We start from the raw sequence: 16,365 nt of genomic DNA, 5'->3' as shown, positions 1-16,365 counted from the left end.
TCACCGTTTCTAGTTTTGTCATGCAGAGATTGTTACATAAATGAATCATATTATTAGGGTGTTACCCTTTTCCACTCTGCACAGTGCCCTGGAGATCCACCTAAGTTGTTCCCTGTATCCGTGTTTCGTTTCATTTTATCACTGAGTGTTGTTTCAGCCTCACTTGATATTTTTTGTCATTTCTTTTTTTATTTTGGTAACCGTTTTACTGAGATATTCACAAACTATCCAGTTTGCCCATTTAAAGTGTACAAGTCAGTGGTTTCTGAGTTGTGCATATAAAAATATTAGGTTTTTTTTTTTTTTTTTGAGATGGAGTCGCACTTTCATCCAGGCAGGAGTGCAGTGGCAGGATCTCAGCTCACTGCAACCTCCGCCTCCCAGGTTCAAGAGATTCTCCTGCCTCAGCCTCCCAAGTAGCTGGGATTACAGGCACCCACCACCACGTTCAGCTAATTTTTTTTGTATTTTTAGTAGAGACGGGGTTTCACTACGTTGGCCAGGCTGGTCTTGAACTCCTGACGTCATGATCCACCCGCCTCGGCCTCCCAAAGTGTTAGGATTACAGGCGTGAGCCACCATGTCCGGCAGGAAATTTTTACCACCCCCAAAAGAAACTCCCGTACCTTTTATCCATCATTCATTCAATTTTAACCCTGCACCATATTCCACCACATGGTTGCGCCAGTAATTAGGGAACCAGTTCCTTAAGGGTAGACATTCCACCAGCTTCCTATCTTTTCTAATTACAATTAGTGCTGCAGCAGGTAAGTCTGTGCCTCACTTGGTCCACCTGTGAGTGTCTCTGTGGGCAAAATACACAGAAGTGGGATTGCCATTCTGCTAGAGATGGTCCTCCAGAGGCACCGACCAGTTTGTTCCCTCCAACTCAGCAGTCCACAGAGTTAAGAAGCCAACCTTGAGTACCATGGTAAGGAGGAAGGAACATGGGCTTTGGACGCAGCCACACCGGGGTTTGGAGTCTTGTGTGAACCCCAGCTCTGTTCCTCTGTCTTCAGTACCTTCATCTAGAAAGTAGGGACAATAACACCGGTCTTGACGGGCTGACTTGAGGATTAATTGAGGATGTTAGAGAATGTGACCAGCCTGTCAGCCATGGAGTTGGCTTCCCAGTAAACGCTTATTTCTTCCTCTTTACCTTGCACCTCACTGTAGTGATTAAGAGGTGAGCTGTGGAGCAGGCAACCTGGGGTGGAACGTACTGGAGACTCAGGTTAAGTCCTTTTAAAAACCCCTCTGTATCTTAGTTTTCTTATCTGTAACAGAGTTGTTGTGGAGAGTCAGTCTAATTGAGAATGTCAAGTACCTAGCCAGGTGAGCACTCAGCAGCAATCACCATAGTTTTCTGCTTTGCCCTGAAGATTTTTTGGTGGCTAAGTTTCTAACCCGCTTTCTTTGTGAACTGTTTGGTTGAAGCTCGGCTTACTTCCTGCTCCCCAACTGGCCCTGAGAAACCCTGTTTGGAAATTACAGAGTTTTCTGATTCCAAGATTGAGTTTGAGTTTCTGGTGCCAACATGTGGTGGCCGGGACTGTAGAGCGGAGTGCAGACTTAAAGGCGTGTGGTGCGGGACGGAGAGTACCGATTCCAGAAAACTAAAGAGAATCCCATGGGTTGAAGACGATTCGTGTCAGAGGAAGGGAAGGTCGAAGGAAGCCATTCTTGTTACCCAGGCTGGTCTCAAAGTCCAGCAGTGCACCCGTAGGTCCTGTTGGCACTTTTTAAAACAATATATTTTTAATATTCATAATGGAAGGAAATATGTAAATATTGTAATTAATCACGTATAATTTATTTCCTTCCATTATAAATATTAAAGATATAGAAAATGTATAATTTTTTATATGTTTAATATTGGAAGGAAAGTCTCAGTTCCAGTTACAAGTTTGCAAGAAAAAAGTCATAATTTCTTGCCTGTCAAATTTCATAAACCACTTGAATTCTACTCTTGGACTCCTGGCGGGTGGCAGGAATGTTTCGTGGACCCCAGATTAAGAACCCTATCTTTTTTTTTTTTTTTTTTCCCCTGAGGCAGAGTCTCTGTTGCCCAGGCTAGAGTGCAGTGGGGTGATCTCACAGTAACCTCCGCCTCTCAGGTTCAAGTGATTCTCCTGCCTCAGCCTCCTGATTAGCTGGGATTACAGGTGCCCATGACCATACCCAACTAATTGTTGTGTTTTTAGTAGAGACAGGGTTTTCCATGTTAGCCAGGCTGGTCTCGAACTCCTGACCTAAGGGGATCCACCCACCTCGGCCTCCCAAAGTGCTGGGATGACAGGCCTGAACCACTGTGCCCGGCCTATGGTTTTTCTTTCTTACACAGTACAGTAGCACACACTCAGTGATGTTCTGCCCTTTGTTTCAAATAACAGCATACCTTAGAAATTGCCCAATAGCTGGTTTATGTAGACCAGCGGGTACAATTTTATAAGCTTCCACCTTAAAACAACTTTTCACTAACCTTTAAACTTAACCTCCCCCCCAAAAAAAAAACCCATTTCAGATCTTCAGTGTATTCCTCATATTAGAGGAAAAACAGCCTTCCTATGGCAAAGGAGGCCTCTTATCTTTATCTCTGATTTGGAACTTTTACTCTTCACCAATAAATCTCACTAGCGAATCATTTTGGTTCGTAAAAACAGGAGTTTCTTCTTGAAGGGGAAGTTCATGTTTCTGATTTTTTTTTTTTTTTCTTTTTCTTTCTGAAAGAAAGGCTTTTATGTGTTTGGATCTCTTCACAACCAATCACCTCAACAAGTGTTTGAATTTCTGTTCCAGGAGCAGCTGACAGACTAAGGAAAGAGCTGGACGAGAAGGGAGAATTCTGAGCCAACATGCAGCGAAGTATCATGTGAGGACCCTCCCTTACCCCGGGAGCCTTTTATTCTCTAAGTTCTTAGTTTCTTTCTCTAAATCTGTACTTTAAAAAACCAAAACAAGGCCGGGCGTGGTGGCTCACGCCTGTAATCCCAGCACTTTGAGAGGCTGAGGTGGGCGGATCACAATGTCAGGAGTTCAAGACCAGCCTGACCAACATGGAGAAACCATGTCTCTACTAAAAAGACAAAAATTAGCTGGGTTTGGTGGCGCGTGCCTGTAATCCCAGCTACTTGGGAGGCTGAGGCAGGAGAATCGCTTGAACCCAGAGGTGGAGGTTACAGTGATCTGAGATCGCGCCATTGCACTCCAGCCTGGGCAACCAAGAGTGAAACTCCATCTAAAAAAAAAAAAAGAAAGGAAAAGAAAACAAAAAGTTTTCTTTTTTGAGTTAAGTTAGATTTTGAGTTGGAATTTCCAGGAGTCGAGCAGTGTGGAAGATGAGGTGTGGGATGTGGAAGACGGTATATTGAACAACACTTCTTAGTTGCAAGGAACAGAAACCTAACCCAGTGGCGGTGTCTGGAGGCATTTTTGGTCGTTACACCCTAGGGGCACAGGGCTTGCCATTGGCATCTAGCAGCCGACAGCCAGGCATGCTGCCAAACATCCTTCAGTTCAGAGGACAGCCCCCCACAACACAGAATCATCAGGCCCAGAATGTCAGCAGTGTCTAGGTTGAGAAACCTTTTGTGAACACAGTCTGGCTTCGGGAAGAAAAGAAAGGGCGTGACTTGGCTTGTGTCACTGAAACCTGCTGGAGTAAACGGTGTCAGGCTTGGTTGGCTCTGGTCGCCAAAACTTTGTGCCTGGGAATCTGTCTCCCTCCCTTGTTCAGCTCTGCTGTCCTTGAGTTTGTCCTCACCCTCTGCCAGGCTCTCCCCTGGTGAGTGGTCCCAGTGGAAAGAGGGTGTTAAAAGTCCCGTTTCACTGGCCCAGCTTGGGCTACATACCTATCCCTGAACCGGCCACAGGGATGCAGCCTGGGTCATGTGTCCACCCCTGGTCACGGGCAAAAGGGCCAGCCCACTCAAATCAGACATACTGAGCGAGTCGGGGGCAAGAAGCACCCCAAGAGGAAAATGGAGGGGCTGTTAGTAGGAGGAGAAAATGGATGGTAGAGAGACCTAGACCCGGGCGTCCATCCCAGAAACCTGGGAGGCACTGGTTTACACAAATCCTGGGTTCCAGTTTTCTCCTGTGCTCAGGAATCAGGATTGTCTCTCCAGGGCTGATAGTGCCTGTGATGGCTTTCTGTCCCCTTGCTTTTGCATTCTTTTCCTTTTCTTTTCTTTTTTTTTTTTTGAGACGGAGCTTCGCTCTTGTTACCCAGGCTGGAGTGCAATGGCGCGATCTCGGCTCACCGCAACCTCCGCCTCCTGGGTTCAGGCAATTCTCCCGCCTCAGCCTCCTGAGTAGCTGGGATTACAGGCACGCGCCACCATGCCCAGCTGATTTTTTGTATTTTTAGTAGAGACGGGGTTTCACTATGTTGACCAGGATGGTCTCGATCTCTTGACCTCGTGATCCACCTGCCTCGGCCTCCCAAAGTGCTGAGATTACAGGCGTAAGCCACCGCACCTGGCTATTTTCCTTTTCTTTTTGAAGATCAAATAAACTTCTTCTGGAATGATTCTAGAGGTACAGAAAAGTTGTAAAGACAGTAGAGAGAGGTCCTGTCTACCCTCACCCAGTTCCCACTGTCCACATTACTGTGATTCGTTGCTCACAACTGAGGAAACAACGTCAGTACATGACTGTTAACTGAGCTCTGTACTTTATTGCTCAGATTCACCAGATTTTTTTTTAATGTCCTTTACTATTTGAGAGTTCAATTCAGGGTACCATGCTGCATTTAATCATCCCATCTCAGTCTCCTCTGGGTGACAGTTTCTCAGACTTTCCTTGTTTTTTATGACCTTTGTCAATCTTGGGGAATACTGAACAGGCATCCCGTAGAATAGTCCCCGGTGTTGGTATGTGCAGTGTTATTCTCAATTACGCTAGGGTTATGGGCTTTTGGAAAGATATCACTGAAAGATACTGGCTTGTGTCAGGGGCCTATAAGGTCCTTGTGACATCACTGGTGAAGCTAACCTTCATCGCTTAGTTAGGGAAGTGCTGGCCAGACCTCTCCATTATAAAGTTCCTATTTTTCGTCTCAGCACTCTGTTCCTAGGAATCCCCCGTCCACGTGATCTCCAGTTAGTGGAAAGGTGGTGCCTTGCTTTTTTATTTATTTATTTAGAGACAGTCTCCAGCTGTTAACCAGGTTGGAGTGCAGTGGGATGATCTCCACTCACTGTAACCTCTGCCTCCTGGGTTCAAGCAATTCTCCTGCCTCAGTCTCCTGAGTAGCTAGGATTACAGGTGTGTATCACCATGCCTGGCTAATTTTTGTGTTTTTAATAGAGATGGGGTTTTACCACGTTGGCCAGGCTGCTCTTGAACTTCTGACCTCGTAAATCCGTCCGCCTCAGCCTCCCAAAGTGCTAGGATTACAGGTGTGAGCCACTGCCCTGGCACCTTGCTTTATTTGTATTTTTCAGAGCTCTTCATGCCTTCCGACATTTTATATTTAGTTATTTGCATAATATATTTGTGTCCTTCACCAGTGTGTCAGTTTCTTGAAGGCAGGAACTTCATGTCTCTGGGTCACTGCCAAACGCCTCAGGCCCAGAACAGGCCCTGGCACACAGTAAGTGCTGAGTTAGTCTGGGCGTGGTGGCTCACACCTGTAATCCCAGCACTTTGGGAGGCAGGTGGATCACCTGAGGTCAGAAGTTCGAGACCAGCCTGACTAACATGGCAAAACTCCGTCTCTACTAAGTAAAAAAAATTAGCCGGGTGTGGTGGTGGCCACCTTTAATTCCAGTTACTTGGGAGGCTGCGGCAGGAGAATCGCTTGAACCCGGGTGGCGGAGATTGCAGTGAGCCAAGATCGCACCATTGTGCTCCAGCCTGGGCAACAAGAACGAAAACTCTGTCTCAAAAAACAATTTTTTTTTAAGTGTTTAGTTAATCTTTGTTGAATGAAACTTGGGATGTGTCATATCTTACAGGTGAGTGGGGGCAGAAAACTAAGTAGAGTGTTGCCTCCTCTGTCTCAGTCTGAGTTTCCTTGTCAGTTAAGTTAAAGGGCTTATTTGAAATGCTCTGTTATGTGCTGAGCTGGGAAATGGCGTTAGAAGCGACAGGATGCAGCATAGATAGGCATGGTATTGGTGCTGTTATTCCCCTTTTTACCCCCCTTTCATGCTCCTCTAGGTCATTTTTCCACCCCAAGAAAGAGGGTAAAGCGAAGAAACCTGAGAAGGAGGCATCCAACAGCAGCAGAGAGATGGAGCCCCCTCCAAAGTACGTAATCGGCCCTGGATATGGTGAATTTTTTCCCTTTAGTAGTCAGGATTCTCTTGGTTGCAAGTGTGCAAACCTAATGCAAAATGTCTTGGGCCCCAAAAGAAATTTTTTCAGTCAGGCAGCTGGAAGTCCAAAAGCAAGAGCATCTGCAGGCTCAGCTGGACCCAGGGCCTCAGAGTCAGCTCTAGGTCTGTTTCTGCAGGTCTTGGCTTCATTTTAGAACAAGACATTCTCCAGGATGCAGAGAAGCTGGCCACTGGCCACGTTCTGATGCTGTCTCATCTAAGTAGAAGACAGCAATACTCTTTTTTTTTTTTTTTTTTTTTGGGGGGGGGGGTCTCTCTCCCGCTCTGCGGGAATTCAATGGCGTGATCTCTGCTCAGTGCGCTCCAGCCTGGGCAACAGAGCAAGACTCCATCTCTTTAAAAAAAAAAAAAAAAAAAAAAAGAGGTCTCCCAATAGATGCTGGGGAACAAGGGCAGCCTCAGGCAGGGACTCCATTTGCTCCTCAGCATCACCCATCACAGGAAGGGCCCTCCAGGGGCCTCCAGAGATGTGTTATGGGTGGGTGAGTGGATGAGTGGGTGGGTGGATGAGTGGGTGGGTGGGTGGATGGATGCATTGCTAGGTGAAATAATGAGATTTGCTGAGGAGGCAACTAAAAAATGTTCATGGAATGCTTGAAAGGGAGGGAAAGAAGCAGAGCAAAGAAACCAGAGTGTTTGCGGGTGGTACCCCCAGTCTGCCTGCTGTAGTCACCCCTTTTCACCCCCATTTCCGCACCTTCCAGGGTGGCACTGAAGGAGTGGAATGGAGTGGTGTCTGAAAGTGACTCTCCAGTGAAGAGGCCAGGGAGGAAGGCGGCCCGGGTCCTGGGCAGCGAAGGGGAAGAGGAGGATGAAGACCTTAGCCCTGCCAAAGGCCAGGTACATCCCCATCAGCCTGCCCGTTTTTACCAGAAGAAACTCATTCCCATTAGTCTTTGGGACAGAGTGCAGCAGCTGTTTAGGAGAATTCTGGAGAAATTGCCCAGGAGAGGTGGATGCGTTTCCTGGTTCTGTCGGGTACACATGGCCCAGTCCTAACTGCCTCTGCCCTAGGACCTGGGGTGGTCTCCTTCACCAAGTTATGTCTTGGGTGCCTCACCTGTAACATGCAGCTCCTGGTAACGCCTTCCTCATAGGGTTACCGGGAAGATGAAATGAGTCGATTTTCAAATGGATCTGAGAATAATGCCTGATGCAAAAATAAGGGCTCAAGGCCCAGTGCAGTGGCTCACGTCTGTAATCCCAACATGCTAGGAGGCCAAGGTGGGAGGATCGCTTGAGGCCAGGAGTTCGAGACCAGCTTCCCCATCTCTACAAAAAAAAAAAAAAAAAGTTTTAAAAATTAGCCAGGTGTGGTGGCGTATGCCTGTGGTGCTAGCTACTTGAGAGGCTGAGGCAGGAGGATCACTTGAGCCCAGGAGTTCAAGGGTGCAGTAAGCTCTGATTGTACCTCTGTACTCCAGCCTGGGTGACAGAGCAAGACCTTGTCTCAAAAAATAATAATAATAATAAAAAAAATAAATAATAAGGGCTCAAAAATATATCTAGTTTCTCCTGTGGTCAGAGGGCGGCTTTTTAACTTCTCCAAATACATCGGATCCCTCTCTTCCCTTGTTTAAGTTGTTTAACGCTCATTGGTTGCTTTGTGGGTGATGTCCAAAGTGTGGTGCCGCTTATTCTGTCAGCAGTGAGGTCAGGTCCTGTGACTCTCTGCCCAAACCCCTATTTATTTAATTGCATACCTGGTGACCATCCTTTAAGTTCCCTCTGTTTATATCACTGCTGTGGTCTCTGTCTCCCGTTGAGACCCTGTGACTGTATCGGGCCCACCTGGATAGTCCAGGATAATCTCGCTATGGGAAGGTCAGCTGATGAGCAACCTCAGTTACACTTTGCCTTGTCACCTAACTTATTCCCAGGTTCCAGGTATTAGGACAGAGATCTCTTTTGGAGCTTGGACTTTACCCTGAGGCTTCCAGGGAGCTAGCAAGAGTTTTGAGCAGAAGAGAGGCAAATGAGGTAATAGCAGATAGCTGTTACCATCACAGGCCAAAGCCAGGCCTTGTGGAGGCCTACGAGGCCCATCCTGATCTCCTCTCTTCCCCCTGCCCATCACATCTGCAGCCTCATCTACTGCTCTTCCTCGGCTGGCTCCATCCTGGCTTCTCAAACCCACCAGGTGTGCTTCCACCTCTGGGCCACTAGCTCTTTTCCCAACCTAAAACTCTCTTTCCCAGACACACACCTGGCTCCATCCCTTGCTTTCTTCCATGTTTTGCTCAGCTATGACTTTGTCCATGAAACTTTCTCACCACCTGTATCAGCTTCCCATTTGCTGCCATAACAATTGACCACAAGCACCATGGCTTCAAACAATGTAGGTGCTGGGCTTGGTGGTACGTGCCTGTAGTCCCAGCTACTCAGGAGGCTGAGGATGGAGGATCGCTTGAGCCCAGGAGTTCTGGGCTATAGTGTGCTATGTTGATTGGGTGTCTGTACTAAGTTCGGCATCAATATGGTGACCTCCCGGGAGCGGGGGACCACCAGGTTGCCTAAGGAGGGATGAACTGGCCCACGTCAGAAACAGAGCAGGTCAAAACTCCCGTGCTGATCAGTAGTGGGATCGTGCCTGTGAATAGCCACTGCATCATAGCCAGGACAACATAGCAAGACCCCATCTCTTAAAAAAAAAAAGTGTAGGTTTATTGACTTACAGTTTGGGAGTTGTAAGTCTGAAATGGGTGGCACTGGGCTACAATCAAGGTGTTAGCAGGTCTGCATTCATTTCTGGGAGGTTCTAGGGGAGAATCCAGGAATTGTCTTTTCCAGCTGCTAGAGATCCCCTTTTCTCCATTTTCAAAGTAAGTGTCATTGCCTCCTTCTGTGCCTTTCTTCTGTGGCCACATCTCACCCTGACTTTCCTCTCCTGCCACGCTTTTCCACTATGAAGGACCCTGTGACTGTATCGGGGCCCACCTGGATAGTCCAGGATAATTCTCATTATGGGAGGTCAGCTGATGAGCAACCTCAGTTACCCTTTGCCTGGTAACCTAACATATTCCCAGGTTCCAGGTATTAGGACAAAGATCTTTTTCAGAGCTTGGACTTTATCCTGAGGCTTCTGGGGAGCTAGCAAGAGTTTTGAGCAGAAGAGAGGCAGAAATCGTTTCGTCCTGGGCAGTGTTTGAAATACTGCTCAGAGACCTGTATCTCCATCAGGGTCTCAGTGGGAGTTGGAAACCACACCCGTGAATTCAACAGAAGGAGTTTAAAGGATGATCACTAGGTATGCAGTTATTACATAGGTAACTGAAGGGGTGAAAAGAGAACTAACTAAGGCATGGAGGTAGCAACCACAGGGTGCAGCGACCGTCTTTGTGGCTGTGAAGCCGAAATTCACATCTCTGTGGTGGGACTGCTGGAGGGTCTCTGAGCTTAGAAGAGGTGCCCTGAGAGCCAGAGGGACTCTGATCTTTGAGGAAGGGAGCACTGGGTGGGAGGTGCTGGCATCTCTGATCAGGTACCACACACTGAGCCCTGTGAGTGTTAGAAAAGTTGTCAGTGGGCCGGGTGCAGTGGCTCATGCCTGTAATCCCAGCACTTTAGGAGGCCAAGGTGGGCAGATCACGAGGTCAGGAGATCGAGACCACCCTTGGCCAATATGGTGAAACTCCATCTCTACTAAAATTACAAAAAGCCAGGCATGGTGATGAACGCCTTTAGTCCCAGCTTCTCAGGAGGCTGAGGCAGGAGAATTGCTTGAACCCAAGAGGCGGAAGTTGCTGTGAGCTGAGATTGTGCCACTGCCCTCCAGCCTGGCGACAGAGGGAGACTCAGTCTCAAAAAAAAAAAGAAAAAAAAAAAGCTGTCAGTGGAATTCAGCAGCTGCCCCCAGAAAGCTGGCTGTGCCTCCAGTCATGCAGTGCCCTCTAGTTTCCTGCATTAGCACTGCCTGAGGCAGAGGTGGTGCCAGAGCAAGAAGGAGATTTGTGGAGTCCCAGTCCTGGCATCATGAGGGCGACTGGACAGTGGTGGGTTTGGAGCTGCCAGGAACTCTTAATAACTGGCACAGGGAGCCCTGTAAGAAGGTAAGTCAGTAGTTGAAACCAAGACACAGTAGCAGCGGCTTAGGCAAGGTGCAAACTTATTTTTCTCTCTGATGAGCACAGAGTCCGGAATTCATGTGACAGCCTCACAGGGTCAGAGGCCCAGGCTTCTTCTGTACTGTTGTTTGCTATCTGTAGATGCCCTTGTGTCAGTGAGCATCCATATTCCACTAGCAGGAAGCAGAGAGCACTCCACTCAACATTAAGTGTATGTTATTTGAACCAAGAAATGCACATTAGCCCATTTTGTGTTGCTGTCAAGGAATACTTGAGACCAGTTAATTTATAAAGAAAAGAGGTTTATTTGGCTCACAGTCCTGCAGGCTGTACAAGAAGTAATGTGCTGGCATCTGCTTCTGGTGAGGCCTCGGGATGCTTCCAGTCATGGTGGAAGGTGAAGGAGGAACAGGCATGTCACTGGCCAGAGAGGAATTTTAAACAACCAGTTCTCATGTAAACTAGTAGAGAGGGAACTCAGTCCCTGCCACAAGGAGGGTACAAGCCATTCATGAAGGATCTGCCTGCATGACCCAAACGTGTCCCACCAGGTCATACCTCCAGCATTGGAGGCCACATTTCAACATGCGACCTGGAGAGGACAAACATCCTAACTATATGGAGAGAAGGCTGGGCACGGTGGTTCATGCCTGTAATCCCAGCACTTTCGAGGCCAAGGCAGGTGGATCGCTTGAGCTCAGGAGTTCAAGACCAGCCTGGCCAACATGGTGAAACCCTGTCTCTACAAAAAATACAAACATTAGCTGGGCATGGTGGCAGGTGCCTGTTAATCCCAGTTACTTGGGAGGTCGAGGCAGGACAATTGCTTGAACCCGGGAGGCGGAGGTTGCAGTGAGCTGAGATCACACCATTGCACTCCAGCCTGGGCGACAGAGTGAGACCCTGTCTCAAAAAAAAAAAATAAATAAAAAGCTATACAAAGAGGTATTTACATTATTTCCCCTGACATTCCATTGTGTAGGAGGCTCATGACCACACCATGAGGGGAGGCTGGGAGTTGTAGTCTTGGGGCCCGTGGCCGTACCTTCCTGCAGGGGAGGCTGGGAGAAACAGTTGTTAGTTGGTTATGCCTAATCAAAAATCAAAGATTCTGTTACTGCAGAAAACAAAAGAGCATTGGGATCCTTGCTGGGACCATGATCCTCTACTGAAGGATGGAATGATGGCCCAGGTGAGAGGAGACCAGCCCTGAGTTAGGATCTGAGACCATAGGATCAGAAAGGAGGATAGACACAGAGAGGTTTCAGTCCCCTTTACTCTCAACTTTTGGGAAATGGAGTCTCTCCTTCCGCCACTCACTGTAGAATTGTTCTTTGTTTCCTCTTCCAGAAGCCTGCCCCGGATTGCCCACCGGTCTCCCCTCCCCGCCCTGCTACATCTCCTGAGAGCAACCCTTCCCTCTCTGACACCTCTCCCATGGATAGCTCCCCATCAGGGATCCCGAAGCGTCGCACAGGTAAGAAGACATGGGCCCTGCCCCTTCAGTCGCCTGCCTTTCTCCCCGCTTGGATTTCCATACAAGATTGTTACCCTTATTACAGCTCTGCTCTTAAGTGTTGTGGTTAAGAGCAGGGCTCCACCACCCACTGGCTGTATGACCTGGGACAAATGACTGACCACCTTTGAGCTTAGGCTGCTTTTTCTGTAGAGATGATAGTAAAGACACCACCTACCGCACAGAAATATCCAGTTAGAAGGTAACACGTGTGAGCTGCCAAGAACTGGACCCAGCCCTCAGTCAGTGCTGAATCAGTGTTGGTCATTGCGATCATAGTTAGAGGCTGAGATGGAGGCCACACAGCGCGTGTCGGAACAGAAGCGTGGGGCCATGGCTCAAGGGAGACTTCCAGAAGGGAGGCTAACCAAGCTGAGCCCTTTAGGACAAAGAAGAGGCAACCAGGAAAGGGGGAGGGGAGAGTGCTAGGCAAGGGGAACATAAGAACTGAGAAGACCTGGGGGCCGCTCAGGGCGTGGGGTGCTGCGAGTAGAGGGCAGGACTTGGGACAATGAGCAGCAAGGTGAGACGGTCCTGGAAAGCCAGCCTAGGGAACAGCGCCTTTGTCCTAAGGGGGACCAGGAATGTTTGCTGTCGGGGAAGAGCAGGGTGAGAGACCCACACATAATGCAGGGCAGCGTGAGCCCTTAGCATGGTGAGTGTGACGGAGGAGCTGAATCTTCAACGTTAGAGCCTTTCCCTTGAACTTACATTTGAAAGCTGATAGGCAATTCAGTTAGTGAAGGCTTTCCACTTTTCCTCCACTTTTTCCACATGTTTTTGGAATAGCTTTGGTATGTGACTCCCTTTTCACCTGTACATTTTATAAAACATAGACAGATCAAGCTTTTGTGATGAAAATTTTGTCCAGTTTGAGATGTGCAGTGAGTTCATTGGATTTTGAAGGCTTAGTGTGAAAACAGAATGTTGGAACCATGCTATTTTACATGTATTGTGTAAGATAGATTATTAAAACCAAGTTTATCCTGGTTTCCCAGCCACTGCCCCCCCCCTTTTTTTTTCTTTTTGAGGTGGAGTCACCCAGGCTGGAGTGCAATGGCGTGACCTTGGCTCACTGCAACCTCTGCTTCCTGGGTTCAAGCAATTCTCCTGCCTCAGCCTCCCGAGTAGCTGGGATTATAGGCACCCACCACCCCGCCTGGCTAACTTTTGTATTTTCAGTAGAGATGGGGTTTCACCATGTTGGCCAGGCTGGTCTTGAACTCCTGACCTCATGATCCGCCCGCCTCGGCCTCCCAAAGTGCTGGGATTACAGGTGTGAGCTACCACACCCAGCCTTTTGCCCTTTTTTATTAACTTGGCTGTAAGAAAGTTTAAGATTATATATGTGGCTTGCCACATCTTTCCATCGGACAATGCTGGGTGACACAGGGCACTCTGGGAGCTCAGAAGTCACCCAGCCCAGGGGAGGTGATGGCTGAGCCAAACCTTAGAAGATGGGTTGGGGCTGGCCATGTTGAGAAAGGACCAATGCACGCGTTTCAGACAAGAAAAGCACGTACAGCGGCCTCGAGATGGGAATGGCACAGCGTGTTTGGGGGCTCTCATCCACTTCCTTGTTTCTGGAGAATTGGATGTGATTTGGGGAGTGGGGAGAGTTTAAGGGTAGCACGCAGCAAGAGGTGAGCTAGAAAGGAGACTGGGTCTGGATCCCAAAGGGTCTTGCACGCCCAGCTAAGGAGCCTGGGCTTTGTGCTGCGGCTCCTGGGAACCGTGTAAGGGCTGTGAGCTGGGGAGACAGGTTCATTCCTGAATGAAAACTTGCCATGAGGAAGTCGTGGTGTGGCTGAGGACATGCTGGGACCTCAGGGCGGACATTGAGGTTGTCCCTGGGGGTGTGTCGGGATCATGTTCAGAGGGAGTGACGTTGAGCTGTGTCCTGAACACAGCCTGGAGGTGTGACACAGCTGGGTGTGTCTGGAAACACCCCCGTTTCGCAGTGATGTAAAAGAAGGTGAGTATGTGGTGTGGGAAGAGTTAGCAGGTCAGATGGAGAGAGATGAGGTAGGATCGGGATAGACGTCAAAAGACTTTATCCTAGATAACGTGGAGAATGTGGAGTCATGGAAGGGTTTGAGCAGGGAGAGACAGTGCTGGCCATGTGAAGGAGCCGCTGGGCGCCAGGAGACCAGGGACCAGATGGCACGATGGCCAACATGAGATATGACAGTGAAGATGCTTATAAGTGCCTTGGTATGAGCTCATCATGTGTTAGTGTCTCAGTTTAGAGTCTTTTAGAAGCAGGCTCTGAAGTTCTGGAACAGGGATTCAAGTGCAAGTCATTTCTTCAGGAGTTGCAAGGAACAGAGGGTGATTCAGGGCAGGGGAGCAGTCAGCACAAGATGTGCTGTTAGGTCTACTAACAGCTGTTAGGTCCACATTGGGCAGCTGGAACTTAATTTTGTGGGATTCTCCGGGGAACAGCATAAATGTTCCAGAGTGACCCCTGAGATGTGAGGGAGCTGAGTTGTTTATACACCAACTCCTGCTGATCAAGGGGTGAGGACCTCTCCTGGGCCTACTTCATTCCCTGCCACTTCTGGAATTCTGAGGTTCCAGGGAAGCTGTCTGGAACACATAGAGGCAGTAAGATCTGAGGGATGCAGTGGGGACCTCAGTGGACCTGCTGGACTGTACTGTGACGAGTACATTACACCATTGTTTACTCGTTGGGATTATTTCCATACTGCAGACGTGAGAGAGCAAAGCACAGAGAAATTAAGTAACCTGCTCATGGTCACACAGCCAGAAAGCAGCAGGGATGGAAGGGTGAGGCCTGCACAGGGACAGTGGCTGCGTGCAGGCAGAGAAGGGGAGAGGGCTCAGAGCCTTCCAGGGGCTACATCAGTGGGTCTGAGTTCTCCAGGATGGGACCACACAAGCCAGCAAGGTCAGCCACACCAAGCCCTTTGCCTACCCAGCTCGGAAGCAGCTCCCAAAACGGACCATTGAGGAAGTCCTGGAAGAGGAGAGTGCAGACAAGGACAGAGAAGCCAAGAGGAAGAAGAAGGAGGAAGGTGAGGCCCAGGAGGAGAGAACTGTGTGTGTGTGTGTGTGTGGTGGGGAATCCGCACGGGCAGGGGCCTGAGAGCACAGGATGTTTGGACCCTGCTGATTTGAGGCCTGTGTCCAGGAACCCACCCATGTAAGTCAAAATTACACCCTAGGAATATGGGAACTTTTGTTCTGAAAGCATTTTTTTTTTTTTTTTTTTGGAGATGGAGTCTTGCTCTGTCACCTAGGCTGCAGTGTAATGGTGCAATCTGGGCCTACTGCAGCCTCTGCCCCCTGGGTTCCAGTGATTCTTCTGCCTCAGCCTCCTGGGTAGCTGGGATTACAGGCATGCGCCACCACACCTTTCTCATTTTTGTATTTTTAGTAGAGATGGGATTTTACCATGTTAGCCACGCTGGTCTCAAACTCCTGACCTCAGGTGATCTGCCCGCCTCAGCCCCCAAAGTGCCGGAATTACAGGTGTGAACCACCGTACCCGGCCTCTGAAAGCATTTTGCAATATATTTGTTTGGATATCTTAATTCAGTAATAATTCAGTCACAGTTTCCCATTTTTATCTTCCGTTTTTATATTAATGGAAACTATCTTCCTCTAAATGATTGCCTTTTCTTTGAAAATTTTACCGTAAAAGCTGAGGTTCCCAGGCCTTCTTAGTTCACAGCACCCTTGATGTCTTAGTAATTTTTTTATGGCACTCCTGGACCGATACCTTGTCAGCTCTATTGATTAAGTAGTGATGTCCAAACAACTATTAGATACTATACATAGCTTGAAAAAAAGATAATATTTGTGTTTTGTTCTTTTGTGGGTTTTTTTTTTTTTTTTTTTTTTGAGACAAGGTCTCACTTGTGTCACCCAGGCTAGAGTGCAGTGGCACAGTCTGGACTCACCTCTACCTCCCAGGTTCAAGTGATTCTCCCACCTCAGCTTCCTGAGTAGCTGGGATTACAAGCACACTCCACTGCGCCGAGCTAATTTTTGTATTTTTAGTAGAGACAGGGGATTCACTATGTTGACCAAGCTGGTTTTGAACTCCTGATCTCACATGATCCGCCTACCTTGGCCTCACAAAGTCCTGGGATTACAGGCCCGAGCCACCATGCCCAACCTGTATTTTCTTAAATAACCATAATTACTTACTTGTGGGAATTCCATTAGATACTCTACAACATACTAAACGGTGGAATCCAATTGAAAACTGCCACCTTCATTTCCTGTTCTATGTTGATTTTTGTACAGTACTTGATTTCTGTAACAGCAGCCTGTGAAAATCCAGCTTGCAGAGATGCAATGTCATTGCAAGGAATGTGATCTAATACTGAAAACCTAAATACCTCGAACTAGTAGTTCATAAAGTGGCCAACAGGTGTCGCTGGGTTTCCTTTCAGAAATCTAAACCATCTTG

The 16,365-nt window shown here is 48.2% G+C and overlaps 1 protein-coding gene across 6 annotated transcripts in view; it reads left to right on the top strand.

Annotated features, from left to right (window-relative positions):
• Positions 1-16,365, top strand: part of LIG1 (DNA ligase 1) — a 48,433-nt gene that overhangs the window by 1,393 nt on the left and 30,675 nt on the right. For all 6 annotated transcript variants that reach the window (XM_032262496.1, XM_032262501.1, XM_032262500.1 and 3 more), the window contains exons 2-6: positions 2,800-2,872; positions 6,166-6,255; positions 7,049-7,184; positions 11,759-11,885; positions 14,867-14,962. In XM_032262496.1, coding sequence (XP_032118387.1) covers positions 2,856-2,872; positions 6,166-6,255; positions 7,049-7,184; positions 11,759-11,885; positions 14,867-14,962 — 466 coding nt within the window. In that variant the 5' untranslated portion in view covers positions 2,800-2,855. The remainder of the gene's footprint in view (positions 1-2,799; positions 2,873-6,165; positions 6,256-7,048; positions 7,185-11,758; positions 11,886-14,866; positions 14,963-16,365) is intronic.

Source organism: Sapajus apella, unplaced genomic scaffold (assembly GCF_009761245.1).
Source record: "Sapajus apella isolate SASKATOON/1434 unplaced genomic scaffold, GSC_monkey_1.0 scaffold130, whole genome shotgun sequence".
NCBI classification, from domain to species: Eukaryota; Metazoa; Chordata; class Mammalia; order Primates; family Cebidae; genus Sapajus; species Sapajus apella.
The sequence above is the reverse complement of the archived record's forward strand: the minus strand, read 5'-3'. Positions and strand labels throughout refer to the sequence as shown.